General features: G+C 54.4%; 2 protein-coding genes across 5 annotated transcripts in view; one reads left to right on the top strand and one right to left on the bottom strand.

Annotated features, from left to right (window-relative positions):
- The window catches only part of AMMECR1 (AMMECR nuclear protein 1), a 148,313-nt gene that overhangs the window by 117,858 nt on the left and 15,044 nt on the right, over positions 1 to 15,411 (top strand). The window lies entirely within an intron of this gene.
- The window catches only part of TMEM164 (transmembrane protein 164), a 160,399-nt gene continuing 151,402 nt past the window's right edge, over positions 6,415 to 15,411 (bottom strand). For all 4 annotated transcript variants that reach the window (XM_011230847.3, XM_011230846.3, XM_034649000.1 and 1 more), the window contains 2 exons: positions 12,476 to 12,576; positions 6,415 to 10,763 (listed from right to left, as the gene is read on the bottom strand). In XM_011230847.3, coding sequence (XP_011229149.1) covers positions 10,557 to 10,763; positions 12,476 to 12,576 — 308 coding nt within the window. In that variant the 3' untranslated portion in view covers positions 6,415 to 10,556. The remainder of the gene's footprint in view (positions 10,764 to 12,475; positions 12,577 to 15,411) is intronic.

Below are 15,411 nucleotides of genomic sequence, written 5' to 3'. Positions count from 1 at the left end.
TTTAAATCCCTATTATTTGGTGTGTATGTTTATAATTGTTATATCTTCTTGAGGAATTGATCCTTTCATCAATAAAAATGCCCTTATTCGCCTCTTGTAAAAATTTTGCATTTAAAATCTATCTGGCCTGCTATGATATAGCCATCTCAGCTCTCTTTTGGTGACCACTATTTCCACTGAATATCTTTTTCATCCTTTCACTTTCAACCTATTTGTGCCTTTGGGTCTACACTGAGTATTTTGTAAGCAGCACATAGTTAGGTCTTGTCTTTTTGACATCCAGTTTGCAAATATCTTTCTTTTAATTGGCAAGTTTAACCCATTTACATTTAGTGATTGCTGGTAATGGAGGACTTTTTCCTGCTCTTGTGCTATGTGTGTTCTGTGTGGCATATCTTTTTTTGTTCCACAGTTCCTCCAGTACTGCCTTCTTTTGTGTCTGATGGATTTTTTTTTTCTTGTGAATCATTTTGAGTCCCTTGTCCTTTTCTGTGTCTTTCATTTATCCTCTTTGTGGTTACCATGGGGATTATGGTTAACATCCTAAATTTGTAACAACCTAGCTTGATCACCTTTTTCTTTTCCTTTCCTTACAAACAGACTGCAATCTTAGAGCAGTTTTACATTCACGGCAAGGTTGAGCAGAAAATACAGAGAGTTCCTCCTCCCCCCCACTATCAATTTCCCCCCACCAGAGCGGTACATTTGTTACAACTGATGAGCCTACACTGACAGGTCATTATCACCCCAAGTCCAGCATTTACATTAGGGTTCACTCTTGATGCTGTACACACTATGATTTTGGACCAATATTTAATGACATCTGTCTACCATTATAGTATCATACGGAGTAGTTTCAATGTCTTAAAAAGCCTCTGTGTTTCACCTATTCATCCCTCCCTACCCCAGCCCCCTGGCAACCACTGGTCTTGGTCACCCCATTTAAATAATTAAAATAGCCAACCTTCATTGAGTGCTTCCTGTGTGATAAAGACCACGACATGCACTTTTCAACAGCCTTATAAAGCTCCCATTTTACAGACTAAGAATCTAGTTCAAAGAAGTTATCAATTGTGTAAGGCCACCCAGCTACAGAATGGCAGAGCGAGGATTCAGACCAAGTTTGTCAGGCTCCGGAGCGTGAGCTTTTTGGCACTCACGCTGACGTCTTGAGGAGGGTAAGGGTGAGGATGAGGGTGGCAATGGTGGTGGTGGCAGTGGCGGTAATGACAGCAGATGGCATCTAACACTGAGGGAAGCAGTGCTTACGATGTGCCGGTCCTGTGCCAAGTGCCTTCTGTGCCTTATCTAGTCAATCTTCCCCCAGCTCTGGGAGGTAGGTCCTATGATTGTTGCCATTTTACAGACGAGTAAACTGAGGCTCAGAGTGGTTAAATCACAGTCTCCCTCAAATGCTCAGAACCTACTGAGTGGAGGCTAGTGACTGTCATCGAAGGCTTCAACCTGTTGCTCCGTCATCTCTCTCTAGGGCTGGGGATGGCAAAGACATGGGACAGGGTCCTTGGCTGAAAACTAGCAAAATCCAGGCACTTAGACTTGACATTATTTGACTCTTTCTTTTATGAGGACACACGAGGTCTGACAGCACTTCTCTCCCACAGGCAGGGCAGACTCTGCCCTTGGCTGTCTAGCCTTAGTTATTGTCCTTCTTGTCACAGGAGGATGGCCCCCAGGCTTCTGGGTACACAACTAGGGCTCACAAATAGCCTCCTAATCGGCCTCATCAGCTGTGAAGGAGGCCGCTGGGGGGGGGGCTAAGTAGGCCAGCACTTTGACCCGGTTACATGAGGGCAGCTGTAATCCAGGCTGATCACGTCTTGCTAAGCTCTTGAGGGGGGGTGAGGTGGGGGGATGTCCAAAAACTGCTTCCTGTGCCCAAGTATCCCTGGATCTCCCTGCAGACACTCCTTCCCCTTCTGGAAGAGTTTGGCCTAAAGGCCACAGAGGCCAAGCTTCATGAGAGTGGCTGCCAGTGCCGAGGGAAGGTTGGTGGCCATTTCTTACTGCGGTCAATGTCCACAGCTTATGCTGCCCAGGCCAAGGTGCTGCTTTTCCTTGAAAGGCCCACTGCCTAACTCTTCCGCCTTACAGGACGAGGTGAGGAAATCATTGTCTTCCTCCATGGGGGCCAGACAGTTGCTCATGTCAACCCTGGGAGTTCAGGGCAAGGCCGGGCTCCTTCCCCCTACACCCCTCCTGGCTCACTTCTGGCAATGACTGGCCCTGGGAATTCCCCACAGAAGCAGGCTGAGCTGTCTGGCCAGGCTGTGGTTGGGAAATAAAGAAACCAGAGCTGTTGGGGATGGCTGGCCTGGCTTGTCTGGCTCCCTCTCCAACTCTCTTTCTGGCTTCCTCCTTCCCTCCCTCCCTGGTGGTTGGCACGGTGGGTTTCCTCATGCAGGTGTGCCCACTGCCTTCCCTTCATGGCCCACAAACCATTTGCCCCAAGAGGTAGCCCAGCAAAGTGAGCCCCCCTATGGTCAGAAAGCAGACAGCTTGCCAGGCCTGCGTGGATGCTGGCAGGAAAGAAAGAGAAGATGGAGTGTTGGAAGGAGACCATACACTGAAAGTCTAAGTTTTTCCAAAGGGGTTTTCTCTACCAGGAGGGTGACTTCCATGGGGCCAGGAAGGGGAATCAGAGGCAACAATTCCAGCATCTCGGCCACTCTAAGGCACTTCGGATTGTAAGATGTCCCCAGTTTATGTGCCTCTGGAAAAGAAAACTAAGCTAGCTCTGATTGAACTATGGCATCCATTGGTTTTAAGATGCAGCCCAGGTTTAGAGATGTTAAAATGCCAAAAAAAAAAGGAGGGGGGAAAGGTCTTAGAGTCAATGAAACACAGAAACATTCTTTAAAACCGAGGCGTCACCTCTGCTACACACCCCAGAGACCCCAACCACGCAGGGTACATTAAGGCATGGTGATAAGTGGAGTTTAAACCCCAAAGAACCTCCACGCTCTGAGAATAGCATAGTAACGACCCTGTCTGGAAATAGCGCTCCTGCCCCCCACACCGAACAGAACTTTACGAAGCCATTTTTCTCCCCGGGTGTCTCACAGCCGCCTTGGAATTCAGAGAGGTATGGTTTAGCCAAGGACACCTGGGGCCTCCGAGGGGGCAGAGAACCACTGAAAGCTACTGCAGAGCTTTTTCAACTATTACAGGATGACCGCAATCTAGGGGTAAGTGCAGACAGGGCTAAGTGAGCACAGAAATAAGTGGCTTTTAAACATCTTTCCCGACGGAATGATTTACAGAATCGCAAGGAACAAAACAGAACAGAACTGGGAGTTGTTCCGGGTGAAGCAAGTGGAAAAGGCCAGAACGTCACCCCCTCTGCCCCCCAACCCATCCCACACGCCCAGGTGGCTTCTCCAGACTCCCTGCAGCTCTGAGGAACACTCTCCCAATTTCTGGAGTGAGAGGGCTTGCCCTGTCTCCGTAAGGTTCTTTTTCTTAAGCGGGATTTCAGTATTACTCCTCGGACTTTTTTGGTATGTCTTGAAAATCTCATTTAAAAAAGGCCCGGGTGTAGAGGGTCAGGGCAGAGATGACTCACAACCTGGAAGCTTCGAGTGAAAACAAAACAAAACAAAAGTTTGCTTTGAATCGTGAGCTGGGGTGAGGCTGGGCACGGAGATGGCCGTGAAAGCTCCCCAGGTGACTGTGACCTGCAGGAAAGTCTCCGAGCTCCTGTCTTCGTGGGTATCTATCTCGTCAGCTCCGACGTTCTCGAAATCTGACGGTGTGTTCTGGAGTGTGGCAGGAGGGCGGGCAGGAGACCCGAGAGCCCAGGGCCTCCTTCTAAAAATTTACTAGTAAAGGGACTTGGGACTCCTGGAAAAGAGGGAAGGAACAGCTGAAGAGACAGCCAGAGCCCGCAGCACACCTGCGGCCCCCTTGAACGCCAGGGGGGTGGGGAGAGGCAGGAGCGACCAGGGAGCCGAGGGGCTGCTGGGGAGGCGTCGCTGGAAAGAACACCCAGGCAGCTCAGGCCACTGGCCCTGTCGCCTATCAGAGCTTGGTCCTCGCCAAGACCTGCCTCGTCGAGAGGCTGCGGGGCTGCCGGCTTGCCTGGCCCAGAGGCAGGAGGAGCTGCACTAAAGTCAGGACTTGGGCTGCGGCGGGCCGAGCCCTCGGGGTCAGCTGTGAGCAACGGGAGCGGCCTTCCCTTCCGCCTCCCTGCCAGACTCTGACCCCTCTTTGCCAGGCGGCTCAGACACCCCAGATGTGCAATCTAGATGCTGGGCAAACGCTGACTGGGAGAGGGGTGGGGACGGGCAGTAACAGAGAGTCCTTGACTTTGGACGAGGCCGGCCTTGCCCGCTGCCAAGGTTAGCAAACCACATAGCCTTTGAATAAGCCACGGCGTTTGTTGGACTGACGTGTGTACCTCTGTCCCTCCACTGGCCTTGGCAAAGCAGGACAAGGGGAAAACTCACTGGGGGGGGGTGCAAATCACACTGTAACCACCCCACGCTGCTCCCTCCCCCTCGGAGGTGTAGGTGGCACGTCCTGTGCACTGGTAGGGCTTCTGGCCATGCTGACGCCAACTCCATGTGCCCTGGGGAACAGAGGGGTGATCCTGGTGGGGACCGAGCAGCTACCAAGGATACAGAAAAGTAGTTGGATGCCTTGGCCACCCTCTACCCAGGGGTCCGGGGAAGCCTGGGCGTGGAGGCCCCCAGGCTGGGGCTCGAGGCACCTGGGCACACAAAGGCACACGGCTCCCCATGGGAGAGCACATGGGATGGGCGCCAACTGATGTGGCAGGGTTTCTCTCTCAGGTGGCGGTGGTGCCTCCCACCATGTTGCAGGGCTCTGGGATGAGCTGAGTGTTCACTGAGCACCTGCTTTGGATCAGGTCCTGTGCCAGGGGCGGGAGAATGAATGGGACTCCACCCTGCCCTCCAGGAGCTCAGGGTACAGAGGGACAGCCAGCCAGAATGCATTGCCTAGTGGGGGATGAACAGCGCCCTGCAGTGAGCAAGGGGCGGGGAGGGGATGCTGGCAGGAGCCAAGCCGAGACATCCCTAACTTGGACTGGGGCTCAGGGAAGACTGGCCCAGGAGCTGACACTTGAGCTCAGGCCTTTGGACAAGAAGGGAGACTGGGGAGCTGAGAAAACCACGCAGAGGAAAAAGGCAAAGATGCACAAGATGGCCCAGTGGGAAAAGTGCACCAGGAGACCTCGGGAGCAAAGGGTCTCTCCCTGCGAGTGATTCTGGGGTGGGGGGGACTAGAGGGGTGAGGAGATGAGGCGGCAGATGTTTACGGGGTGCAGGGAAGCTGTGCAGTCGGATCTGCATTTGTTGCCTGCAGTAGGGGGGCTGTACGGGAGCAGAGATGGGGGGCGGGGGAGGACGCGAGGCCCAGGGCAGAGAAGGCCATGGCCTAGATCACTGCCAGTCACCTCTTTCTGAAAAGGGAGACACAGAGAAAGACCACGTGACCCATCTTTCTGTCCTGCCCCTTGGGCCAGCTCTTGCCTGGCATTGCATCCCTGCCCCCCTGCTTTTCTGCTCTGGGGCTCCCTGGGGTCACAGGCTGGGTATGGCTCCTCTGCTTCGCACATTCGTGGGGTTCCCCTTCCACTCTCTTGCCTTCCACATCCCTGCCTGGCTCTGCTCCCACTCCTCTCGGGGCCAGGGCCCCTGGGCAGGGGTCTGCCCGGTAACCGCGGCCCTCCAGACGGGCAGCGGAGTCCAGGGAGAGCGCAAAGCACATGGGCTCGGGAGTCTAGCGTGACTGGCCTGGCATCCCAGTGTCTCCTTTAGCTCAAAGCCTGCTCTCTTGGGGTTTGCCCGTCCACTGGGGACAGCATTACCAGTGCAGGGGTCACAGGAGGGAATGTGTGTGGAGGGATTTAGCGCCACGCCGGGCACACAGATGCAGCTATCATTCTACAGGTGGAGAACCGGGGGACATGGCTTGGCCCCAGCTAGGGGTTTTGTGGCCCTGGGATTGCAGGGCCCTGGCTTATTTATAACCTTGCCCAGTGCACCTGGGGTTGGGGGGGGTGCTTGGTGAAGCCAGCGGATGTCCCCAGAAGAAAGTCCCTGCCAAGAGCAAAAGGCCTCCTATGTCTCCGGTGGAAGCAGGCAGCGTGCATGGGAGTTTCCGGCTGCAGGGCTCCCAGGGCAGAGCTGCCCTTCGGTGTCCGACGCAGTGTGGGGCACGAATGGCCCCTTTGGTCTACTTTTCAAAGCAGAAGGACTTCTAAGAGGGTTCTGGGAAGGAAGGCCAAGACGCCTAGGTTCTCATAAATCTTTTAATAAGAGTAAATGAAGAAAACATTGTAATAGTAAGTCCTAAGTCCCATGGTGAGGGGTCCTTTATCATTCAGGGATCTTCAACCACAGAAACACCGAAGACTAAAGTTCTAGAATGCTAGGTACACAAATTAATGACCATTTATTTCCAAAGGTGACTGCAGAAACCATTTCGGTACAATCAAAAGGTTTTTTACAAAACAGAGAAAACGCATTACAAAACGCCCTGGGAGGTGAGCAAACTGGTTGGGGGGGGGATGGGCGGCACAGAGCACCCGAGAACCAGCTTGGCCAAAAATAGTCCCCCTGCCACTGTCTAGGGGGCTTAACGAAAACTGGTTCTAAAGGGGGCCCCTGGGAGCGGGGAGGAGTGCCAGGGAGGGGTCCGCCTAGTACACCTCAAATCCACCTGGGGATGGGGAAGGACGGAGGGGGGGCCCGGGGTCAGAGGCATCTGCCGATTTCCCGGCAAAAAGGAGACTACCTTATTCTCTCTACCACAATAACACCGATATAAATGAAGAATTCCTTATGGTACAAAACTCACACCGAAAGAAAACAAGTTTCCAAAACAACAGCTTTGCTTGAGACGACTTTTGCTTTGTTTTGTTTCGTGCCACGAGGAGCAAACCAGTGTACAAAAAAAAAAAAATGTCACAGATCAGAGCAACAGCAAGCGACTAGGCTTTCCTGAGCACGGACTGGCTCACTCTGTATACAGAAGGCTCACTTGCTCTCACGGACTCGACCCCCTCTGAGAGGGCAGGGCTGCGGTGGGGGACCCCTCCCCAGGCAGGGGCCTGCTGAGGAGGGTGCCAGGGCCCGAAGGACACCCTCCCTCTGCCTGCTCCTGATCTCCCGAAACCAGCACCGCACCTTGTCCCTCTTGTCTCCCCCCACCCCGCCCAGTCCCCTTCAGTCTCCCAAAGAGGACAGAGGACTCTGGATCAATGGCTACTAATCCAGGGAGGTCTTTTTGGTCCACGGAGGGGGGGAAGGGCTTTCTGGTACCCCACCCCCCCCGACCCTGAGCCACCCAGCTCAGCCCTGGGGGGCACCGGGACCCCAACGCCAGTGCGCGGAGACAGACTGACAACAGACAGACTCCGTGTTCCAGAAGGGGACAGGACATGCCTCCAGGTGGGGAGCCGTGCCCACGCCACAAAACACTGAATCAGCAAGGAGCACAGAGAGCAGAGCCCGGACAGAGGCTAGGCTGGAGGCAGCAGACGGCAAAGTAAGCCAACTGTCCCCCCAGCCTCCAAGCGGACAGACGATCGCGTCCCCAGGCCTCTGGGAAGAAGATGGGCCGGACCATCTTTGGTGTACGGAAGCAACTACTGGGAAGAGGAATGGGCATAAGCAGGCATGACCATCTCTGCTCTTCTGAGCTGCTGCCGCAAGCTGGCCAGCGAAGCGCACCGTTCTCATCAGCCCAGATCCTTGCCGGACGCTACCCAAGCGGCTGGAGAGGCACTCCTTTACCTTCCTGGGGCTGTTTTAAAAGAAACTGTCCACCTCTCCGAACGCTCTCAGACACACACGCGGTGAGCTCCCACATGCTGGCAAATGGCATCTGGAAAGGTGGCCAAGGTGGCTGGGGAACCTCCTTGGTCCCACCAGGAGAGCCGTAAGCAGGAGCTGGGAAGCATGGGCCGCCAGGAAGGGGGGCACCCTCCAAGGCAGGCTGCCTTAGGTGGGCTCAGGTTCCAAGGTAAAAGGTGCAGACCACATCAGGTGCTTGCTGCACCCCAACACCTCGAACACAGCCTGCGGACTGGGCTCGCTTTCTCTTCCCTCTGTCTGCATGCTTCCGAGCCCCTCGGCCCTACAGCGCACCTCCACTTGGAAGGAAAGAAGAAAGGGAAAGCCACGTGCCTGGCCAGGCCAGAGGCACCTCCACCGCTCCCTTCCCGACAGGTGGAGCTGCCTCTGGCCTGGCCAGGCACGTGGCTTTCCCTTTCTTCTTTCCTTCCAAGCACAGGGACGATCAGCCAGAATGGGGCACTGGGCTGTAACCAGGTCAAAGGCGAGCTTCTAGGAGCATGCCGCTGCCAGGAAGCCCGGGCTGACTGGCCACCTGTGCCACAGAAACAGGGAGGAAGGGCAAGCGTGCAGAGCTGCTCTACCCCCGTGGCATTCCGAGCTGAGAATCTGCCCCACCCAGGCTGCTGGACCCCAGCGGAGGCACAGACCATCTGCCTGCAGAGACTCCGTGTTCCAGAAGGGGACAGGACATGCCTCCAGGGGCTCCTCCCTTTCAACCTCTCCTTTTATAAAGAGCCAAGGGGCATGGAGGCCTTGCACATATTCTTATGGGCTATCCCTACGCACAGCAGCTGAAGGACCCCCTTCCGGAGGATGACCCGACAGTGAGAGATACTAAGACAAACTTGGCCAAGCCCTCTGCAGGGGTGCAGAAAATGAAGGCTATGCGTCACGAGGAGCTCAAGGGGAGTAAGAGTACTCGGTGTCCTCCCTCTGGCTCCCCCGTGTCCTGGGAACTGATCATCTCCGTGCCAGCAGGCCTCTACGGAGGGGCGGTCCCTCCCGCGGCTGCTTCCCAGGCCTCGCCTTGCTCCAAGAGACTCTCCTGCACCCTGCTGCCTTCTGGAGGTCCGTCTGCTTGGATCACGACCACTGAGTCACTGACGCTCAATCTAGGTCTATTACAATACAGTAACACCGGGAATACCGGACCCAGTCCAGGGCGATCGGGTTGCCTAGAGTGGGGGGGGGGCATCAGAGGAAGTCACTGAACCTTCTTTTCTGTTCTTAGGCAAACCTGTTCTTAGGTAGAGCCCACAAGGAGTCAGCAAATGCCCAGTCACTGGTTCCCTCCTTGCAGTCCTTGTGTGACTCAGCTCAAGTCTTTGGACAAAAGGTCTTCCTTTTGAAGCACTTGAACCTGCACCATGGGGATCTGATTTCTTGGTACCTCCTTTGCAACCCAGACATGGGCTTTGGGGGTGGGCCGGGTGGAGGGTGGGGGAGTGTGTGATGCCCCCTATGCGAAACAATTCAGCATGGAATCTGGCTGAGGTGATGACATGTGGCCCTAGGGTAACAACACCAGCAGGATCTGTATCTCCCCCCACCCAGGATGCTGACATCGCCTGTGAAAGCACAGAACGGATGGTAGGAGCCCCTGCAGAGACAGGCCCCTGACGCAAGGATTCCCCGAGTTCAAACATCCAAAAACAAGGGAGCAAACAAATTAAAAAAGAAAACCAAAAAGCAAAAAACCCAACTCTAGCTCACCCTTCCCTGAAGCTGCCTTTTAGAGAGAGAGAGAGAGAGAGAGAGAGAGAGAGAGAGAGAGATGGAAACGTTTAAGGGGAACTCAAGATTAAAATGGTACCTATTATCAAACATTCAACTAAAATGGAGCATATGATTCAAATCACAGTTTTCTCAAGTTACCACTTCCGTTGATTAATTTCTAACGCTCACTTCTGATCGGGATATGGGTCACTTCTCAGCTCTGTCGGGCAGAATTTACCCAGGGTCCTGCCTAGTAAGAGTCGTGGGTATTTTAAACTTGTTCACTTTGGATCTGCCATCACAACAGCAACAGCTCTCCATCCTCCTCAACGGAATCTAGCCCTGGGGCCAAGGAGCGCCCCCACCTCCCACGGCAGGCAGCATCTCGGAGGGAGTGGCTGGTTGGCTGCTTGCTTTGAGTCATGGGACACCAGTGGGAAGACTCTGGCAGGTTCTATTTTGGCCATGAGCTGGGAAATCCCTTGGCTCTCGGCTTGCCGCTGGTATAGAAACAAGGCCTCAGTCCCATTATGGTGGGGGCTGTGCTGGAGACAAAAGGGGGACCCCGGCATAAGCCTGGAGGTCCCTGGCAGTGGACAAATGAAACTCAACCCAATGTCATCATTTCAGTGTCCAGAGAACTACCGCTCGTCGTTCCCCATCCCCTCAATCAGCTGTCGTTAAAGCACCAACAAGCAGAGTGAACACCACTGACTACCGTCGCCCACATAAGGCCACTAGGAGCAGGAGGAAGAGCCAAAGGGGAGGAGGAAGAACCCAGCCCTCGGCACAACACCACCCCCCAGGCTTCAGGAGATGTCCTGGGGGGAAGAGCTGGGGAAGGAAGTGCGGTGGAAGAAAGGGACAGAGAGGAGGGAAAAAGAAATACACCAAACACCCTACTGCCCTCTCCCCATGATTTCATCAAGAACTGGGTGTTCTCCAAGTCAAGTCAGGACTTGCTTCCTCAGGGAGAAAAAAAAAAAACAAGCACCTTCAGTCTATTTTCTTGGCTGGAAGCCGGAGCAAATCCAGCAGATATTTACACAAGGGCCCAGCCATGTATGAGAACAGGATGACCAGCTTCCCGTGGGTCATGGTCATGAGAGTCTGGTGTCCCGAGGCCCAGATGCGATACCAGGGGCCGTAGAATGGGTCTGAGATGGCCGGACACAGCATGTTGTTCAAATTCACTTCGGTGACCTGCAGGGACAAGGGAGGTAGAGTGAGCGTTCACCATCCGGAGGCTTTCTCTGGCTTTTGCCAGTTCAGCCACCTCTACCTAATGGGGGACTAGACAAGGAGGGATTGACCAATCCCCGCCTGTTCATGAGGGGCTTTCTCTACCCTAGGGTTTTGGGGAGTGGGTCAAGGCTAGAGGCCTCGGGAGGTGATGGGGGAGGCCATCCAATGGAAAAGCCGTTTGGTGTTGCTCAGTCTTGCCTTCTGGTTGGGTCCAGAGCCTGCCGTCATTCCTAAGCATCTACCATGTGCCTAGTCCCCAGAGAGGTGTCAGGGGATGACAGAACAGTCAACGGCATGGTCCCTGCCTCCACTTAGAACTGGCAACCAACCCAGTTGGCATGGGCAACCACATCTGACCTCAAACCAGACGGTGCTCACCAGGTTTCCCCCACCATGAGTTCGGAGGAGGGTACAGAAAGGGCACTGAGTCCTCAGAGAAGATTTCATGAAGTAGGTGGCACCCTGAATGGACTCATGAAGGATGGATGGGGGTCATGGTGTGGAATGGAGTGAGCGGGGCCTGCCTTGTAGGAGGCGCGGCCTGACCTAGGCCTGCAGGTGGGACTGCGCATGGTATGTATGGTGACATGAGGACACAGACCCCTCTGGAATCAAGCAGTCCCAGTGGAGAGCACTCAGAGTAAGGTGTGAAAGTCATCCTGTTGCCTTCCTCGAGTGCGGGAGCATTCACGCCACTGGCAAAGAGCTCAAACTGTCCCCTAGGCAAACCAGAGCAGCGCAATACGCCAGGCTGGGGAAGAGAAAGTGACTGTGCCTCCTGAGGCACTGGGGACATCGGTCACATGCCTTAGTCCGGCCAGGCCCCGAGAGGCTCCACACGGCTGATGCTACATTCATGCCGCTCACGCACAAAACCAGACATGCCACTCCTGCCCCGAGGACGGCCATGGCACCTGCCTTCCAAAGCCCTTTCAGCCCGATCACGTTTGAGACAAGTCCTCACCACCTCTCGGGGAGGCTGGGGCTTTGGTACCATGTCACAGAGGGGTGGACAGCTCTCTGCCCTCGACGGTGAGGTGACTCACCCAGAACAGTGGCAGAGCGAGGACTTGAACTGGGGGCTCCTGACCCCCCAGCCTCCAGTTCTTCCTCCTTCGCTTTGCCACCGATAGAGACACCCATGCACTCAGCAATGTTGGGCTCTGGAAAACTCAACTACTGAGTCCAGCCACCATTCATGCTCCGGGCGGGTCTGAACACCCAAGAACGCCACGGGAGTCCCTCCGACACGGCACTTTCACTGGCCACACAGCTCAGGGCCTGGGAGCCGGCCCAGAAGGGACCCAAGGTCAGAAGCCTCCTCTCCAGGTCCAGGCCAGGGTCAAGGTCCTGCCTCCCCCCCACGGGGTCTATAGCAAATCACTTTCCAGTTGCGGCTCACCATTTCCCGACCCGGGTGGTAGCCAGCGAAGGGCATCATTGCCTCCCCAGGGATGAAAGAAACGGTCAATACTGAAGGCTTCCGAAAACCCTTTGGAGAGGCCCAGGCCGTGGATCATAAATCAGCAACCCAGACACAACAATGACATCCTGGCCTTTGGCATCTTGTATTTTCAAAACAAAACGATACGCCAGCGCCAACCAGGATTATCAAGATTTATGGAGAACTCCGCACAGACGGGGATCGAAGGGGACCAAACCAAACTTACCAGGCCCAGGATCTGCAAGACGCTGAAGTGGTAAAAGAACATGAGGCCAGTTGAGAGAAGGGCCCACCGGAAACTGCTGAGGGGCTCTGGGGTGTAAGCACCTGGAGGAAAAGGGGAGATGGTGAGACTCACTTCTCCTTTGCCCCTCGAGGGTACAGGTGCCGAGGCCACAGCTGCTGCCAGCGGATTGCCCCCCCTCGCTACGTAGAAGACGGGCCGGCTGATGTGCTGGCGACTCCAGCCAGCCCCCTTCCCAACCCCTGTTCTGCCACACGCTGCCGGGGCCGTTTCAGAGGGAGGATTTTTTTTTTTTAATGATGAAAGGAATGCATGCTCATTAGAGAAATTTAGAAAATGTTACAGGAGTCGAAACGAGATGGAGAAAATGAAGAAAACCACATCCCCGGCGTTCTACTCCCCACACGCAATGCTGCTAACTTGTGGGGGTATGTTGTTTTCCCTATGCCTCAAGATTTGGTTTGGTTTTTTTTTTCTTTTCTTTTTTTTTTTTTAAAGATTTTATTTATTTATTCGACAGAGGTAGAGACAGCCAGCGAGAGAGGGAACACAAGCCAGGGGGAGTGGGAGAGGAAGAAGCAGGCTCATAGCGGAGGAGCCTGATGTGGGGCTCGATCCCATAATGCCGGGATCATGCCCTGAGCCAAAGGCAGACGCTTATCCGCTGTGCCACCCAGGCGCCCCTGTTTTTTTTTTCTTAATTACTAATTGGAGTGTAACTGTATATATAATGGCGCACCCTTCACTTTCACATTTATTTCCATCTTTCCCTCATGTTTCTAAAGAGAGATGTCTTCGGGGAAGTGTGGCATGGTGGTTGGGAAGGTCCACTTTCATGGCCCACAGGTTTGGGTTCAAATCTAGATTCTACCACGTCCAGGCTGTGTGGCCCTGGAGAAGTTGTGAAAACTCCCTAAGTCTCAGTTTTCCCATCTGGAAGACGAGGATAGCAGTCCTACCTACTTCTTACAGTTATGGCAAGGAACGAAGGGAATAATGGGCTGTGTGCTCATAGTCTAGAATTTGGTCCAGTGTGAGTGCTCGATGGGTGTCAGATGCTATCGTGACACTGACACATGGTCATCACGCCTCAGATAACTACGGAATGTGCTGTATCCAGCGGCGGTGCCACTTGCTGACGGTTACACAGCTCCCTCCTGCCTGGGATAGCAAGAACGATGTATTTTCCCTCCGGTGTCACTAGGAACTATGGCTTAGAGGATGCTATGGGGGCCACTCTGAATGGGGACTCGGGCAGGGGGGTTGCTCCAGAATGAAACGAAGCTGGAACCCTCTATCCCAAGCAAGCAGGTGGCAGCATTCCATCCTGGCGTTCCGTGTTCCCAAGTCTGTCCTCTATGGTCTCATCCAATCATTCACCAGTTATCAGGCACCTATTATGTTTCCAAGCTCCGTGCTAACCTTTGGGGATAGGAAGATGAAGAAGACAGGCTCCCGACAACCCCAGACTCCTAGTCCACCGGGGGAGGCAGACAGGCCAATCAACAATGATAATGCCGTGTGATGGTGGGATGCCTGTGGCCTGGGCCGCATTATCATGGGAAGACAGAACTCAGCTGGAGGCGGGGGAGGGGGGAAGATGTAGGAACAAGGACTGCTTCTTAGTAGAGGGGGCATAGAGCAGTCCTGAAGGATAAGCCAGGGGCCTAGGCATTCCAGAGCCAGCAGCTCCCACAAAGGCAGACAGGCAGACATGAGCTCCTGGGCGCAAGGCAATTCAGAGAACCATGGGTAAGAGTTGAGGCCACAGCGGAGGGTGCGGTGGGGTGGCAAGCAGGAGTAGACTAGGATGTTGGTTGAGGCCCGGCTTGGACTTCATCACATACCTGCAGGGTCATGAGCCCTGAAGCCACAAGTCTCAGGCAACTGGGAGATGAGACTGACCAGAGACTAAGAGACGCTAAGGATGCTGGGGACTGGCCAACTGGAGAGCCTGTGTCCCTTCTAAAGATGGCAACTGCCACTCAGCTCCATCCAACCACTGACCTGCTGGGACATGTTCCCAGAATTGCCAGTTTTTTCCGTTTTGCAAGAGGAGCCAGAAGTATGAACTTTCGTGTGGAATTTCCTGATTTTTTTAACGTTGGCCAATAATTCAAAATGTTTTAAGAATCCTCTTCGGACCAAACAAAACACGTCTTCTTGGATGGACTTCAGCCTGTGGATGGCCAGCCGCAGAGCCACAGGAAGCAGCAGGAAAGTGATGTGATCAGACATGTGCCTGAGAAAGGTCCTGGGGCCGGTGCGGGGGACAGAGTGGAGGCGGAGAATGTCGAGGCAGGGGGTGGATAACGAGGCTGCTGCAGGAACCCAAAGAGGGAAGGGAATGGACGGCCCTCAAAGGTCACAGAGGTAGGGCTGGAGAGAAGTAGAAGAAAATCTCACCAGGATGGATGCTGGGGAGGGAGGGTGAGGATGGACAAATCTAGAAAGGCCTCCAGCTTGGGCCTCATTGGGTTGATGGTGCCACCGATTGTGACAGAGAAGAGAGGAGAAGGCACACTGGGGCAGAAGTTAAGGAGACGATGAGGCCAATTTCAGACATGCTGAAATCAAGGCGTCTGCAGAATATCCAAGTGGACATGTTTCACTCAGTCTCACTCATCTATAAAATGAGGTGCCATTGCCTACTTCATAAGGTTGTTGGGGAGATGACATGACCTAATTTAAGTCACGTCACACACTCAACGGAGAGGGTGGGGCTGAACATCCAGACGTAGCTGTCAGCAGCACCCGACAGCCACTAAAGACACGGGGGCACATGTGGACCGGGAGAGGAAGGCTAGAGGCAGAACATCAAGGAAGACCATGGGGGCGGAGGGTGGAGTGTGGCAAGAAGAAGGAGTGAGGTGGGGTGCCTGAAGCCAGGCGGGTCTTCTGGGGGAGAAGCTCGGGCT

The sequence above is a fragment of the Ailuropoda melanoleuca genome, chromosome X, assembly GCF_002007445.2.
Source record: "Ailuropoda melanoleuca isolate Jingjing chromosome X, ASM200744v2, whole genome shotgun sequence".
Lineage (NCBI taxonomy): Eukaryota > Metazoa > Chordata > Mammalia > Carnivora > Ursidae > Ailuropoda > Ailuropoda melanoleuca.
Note: the sequence above shows the minus strand (reverse complement) of the source record. Positions and strands in the feature narration are given on the sequence as shown.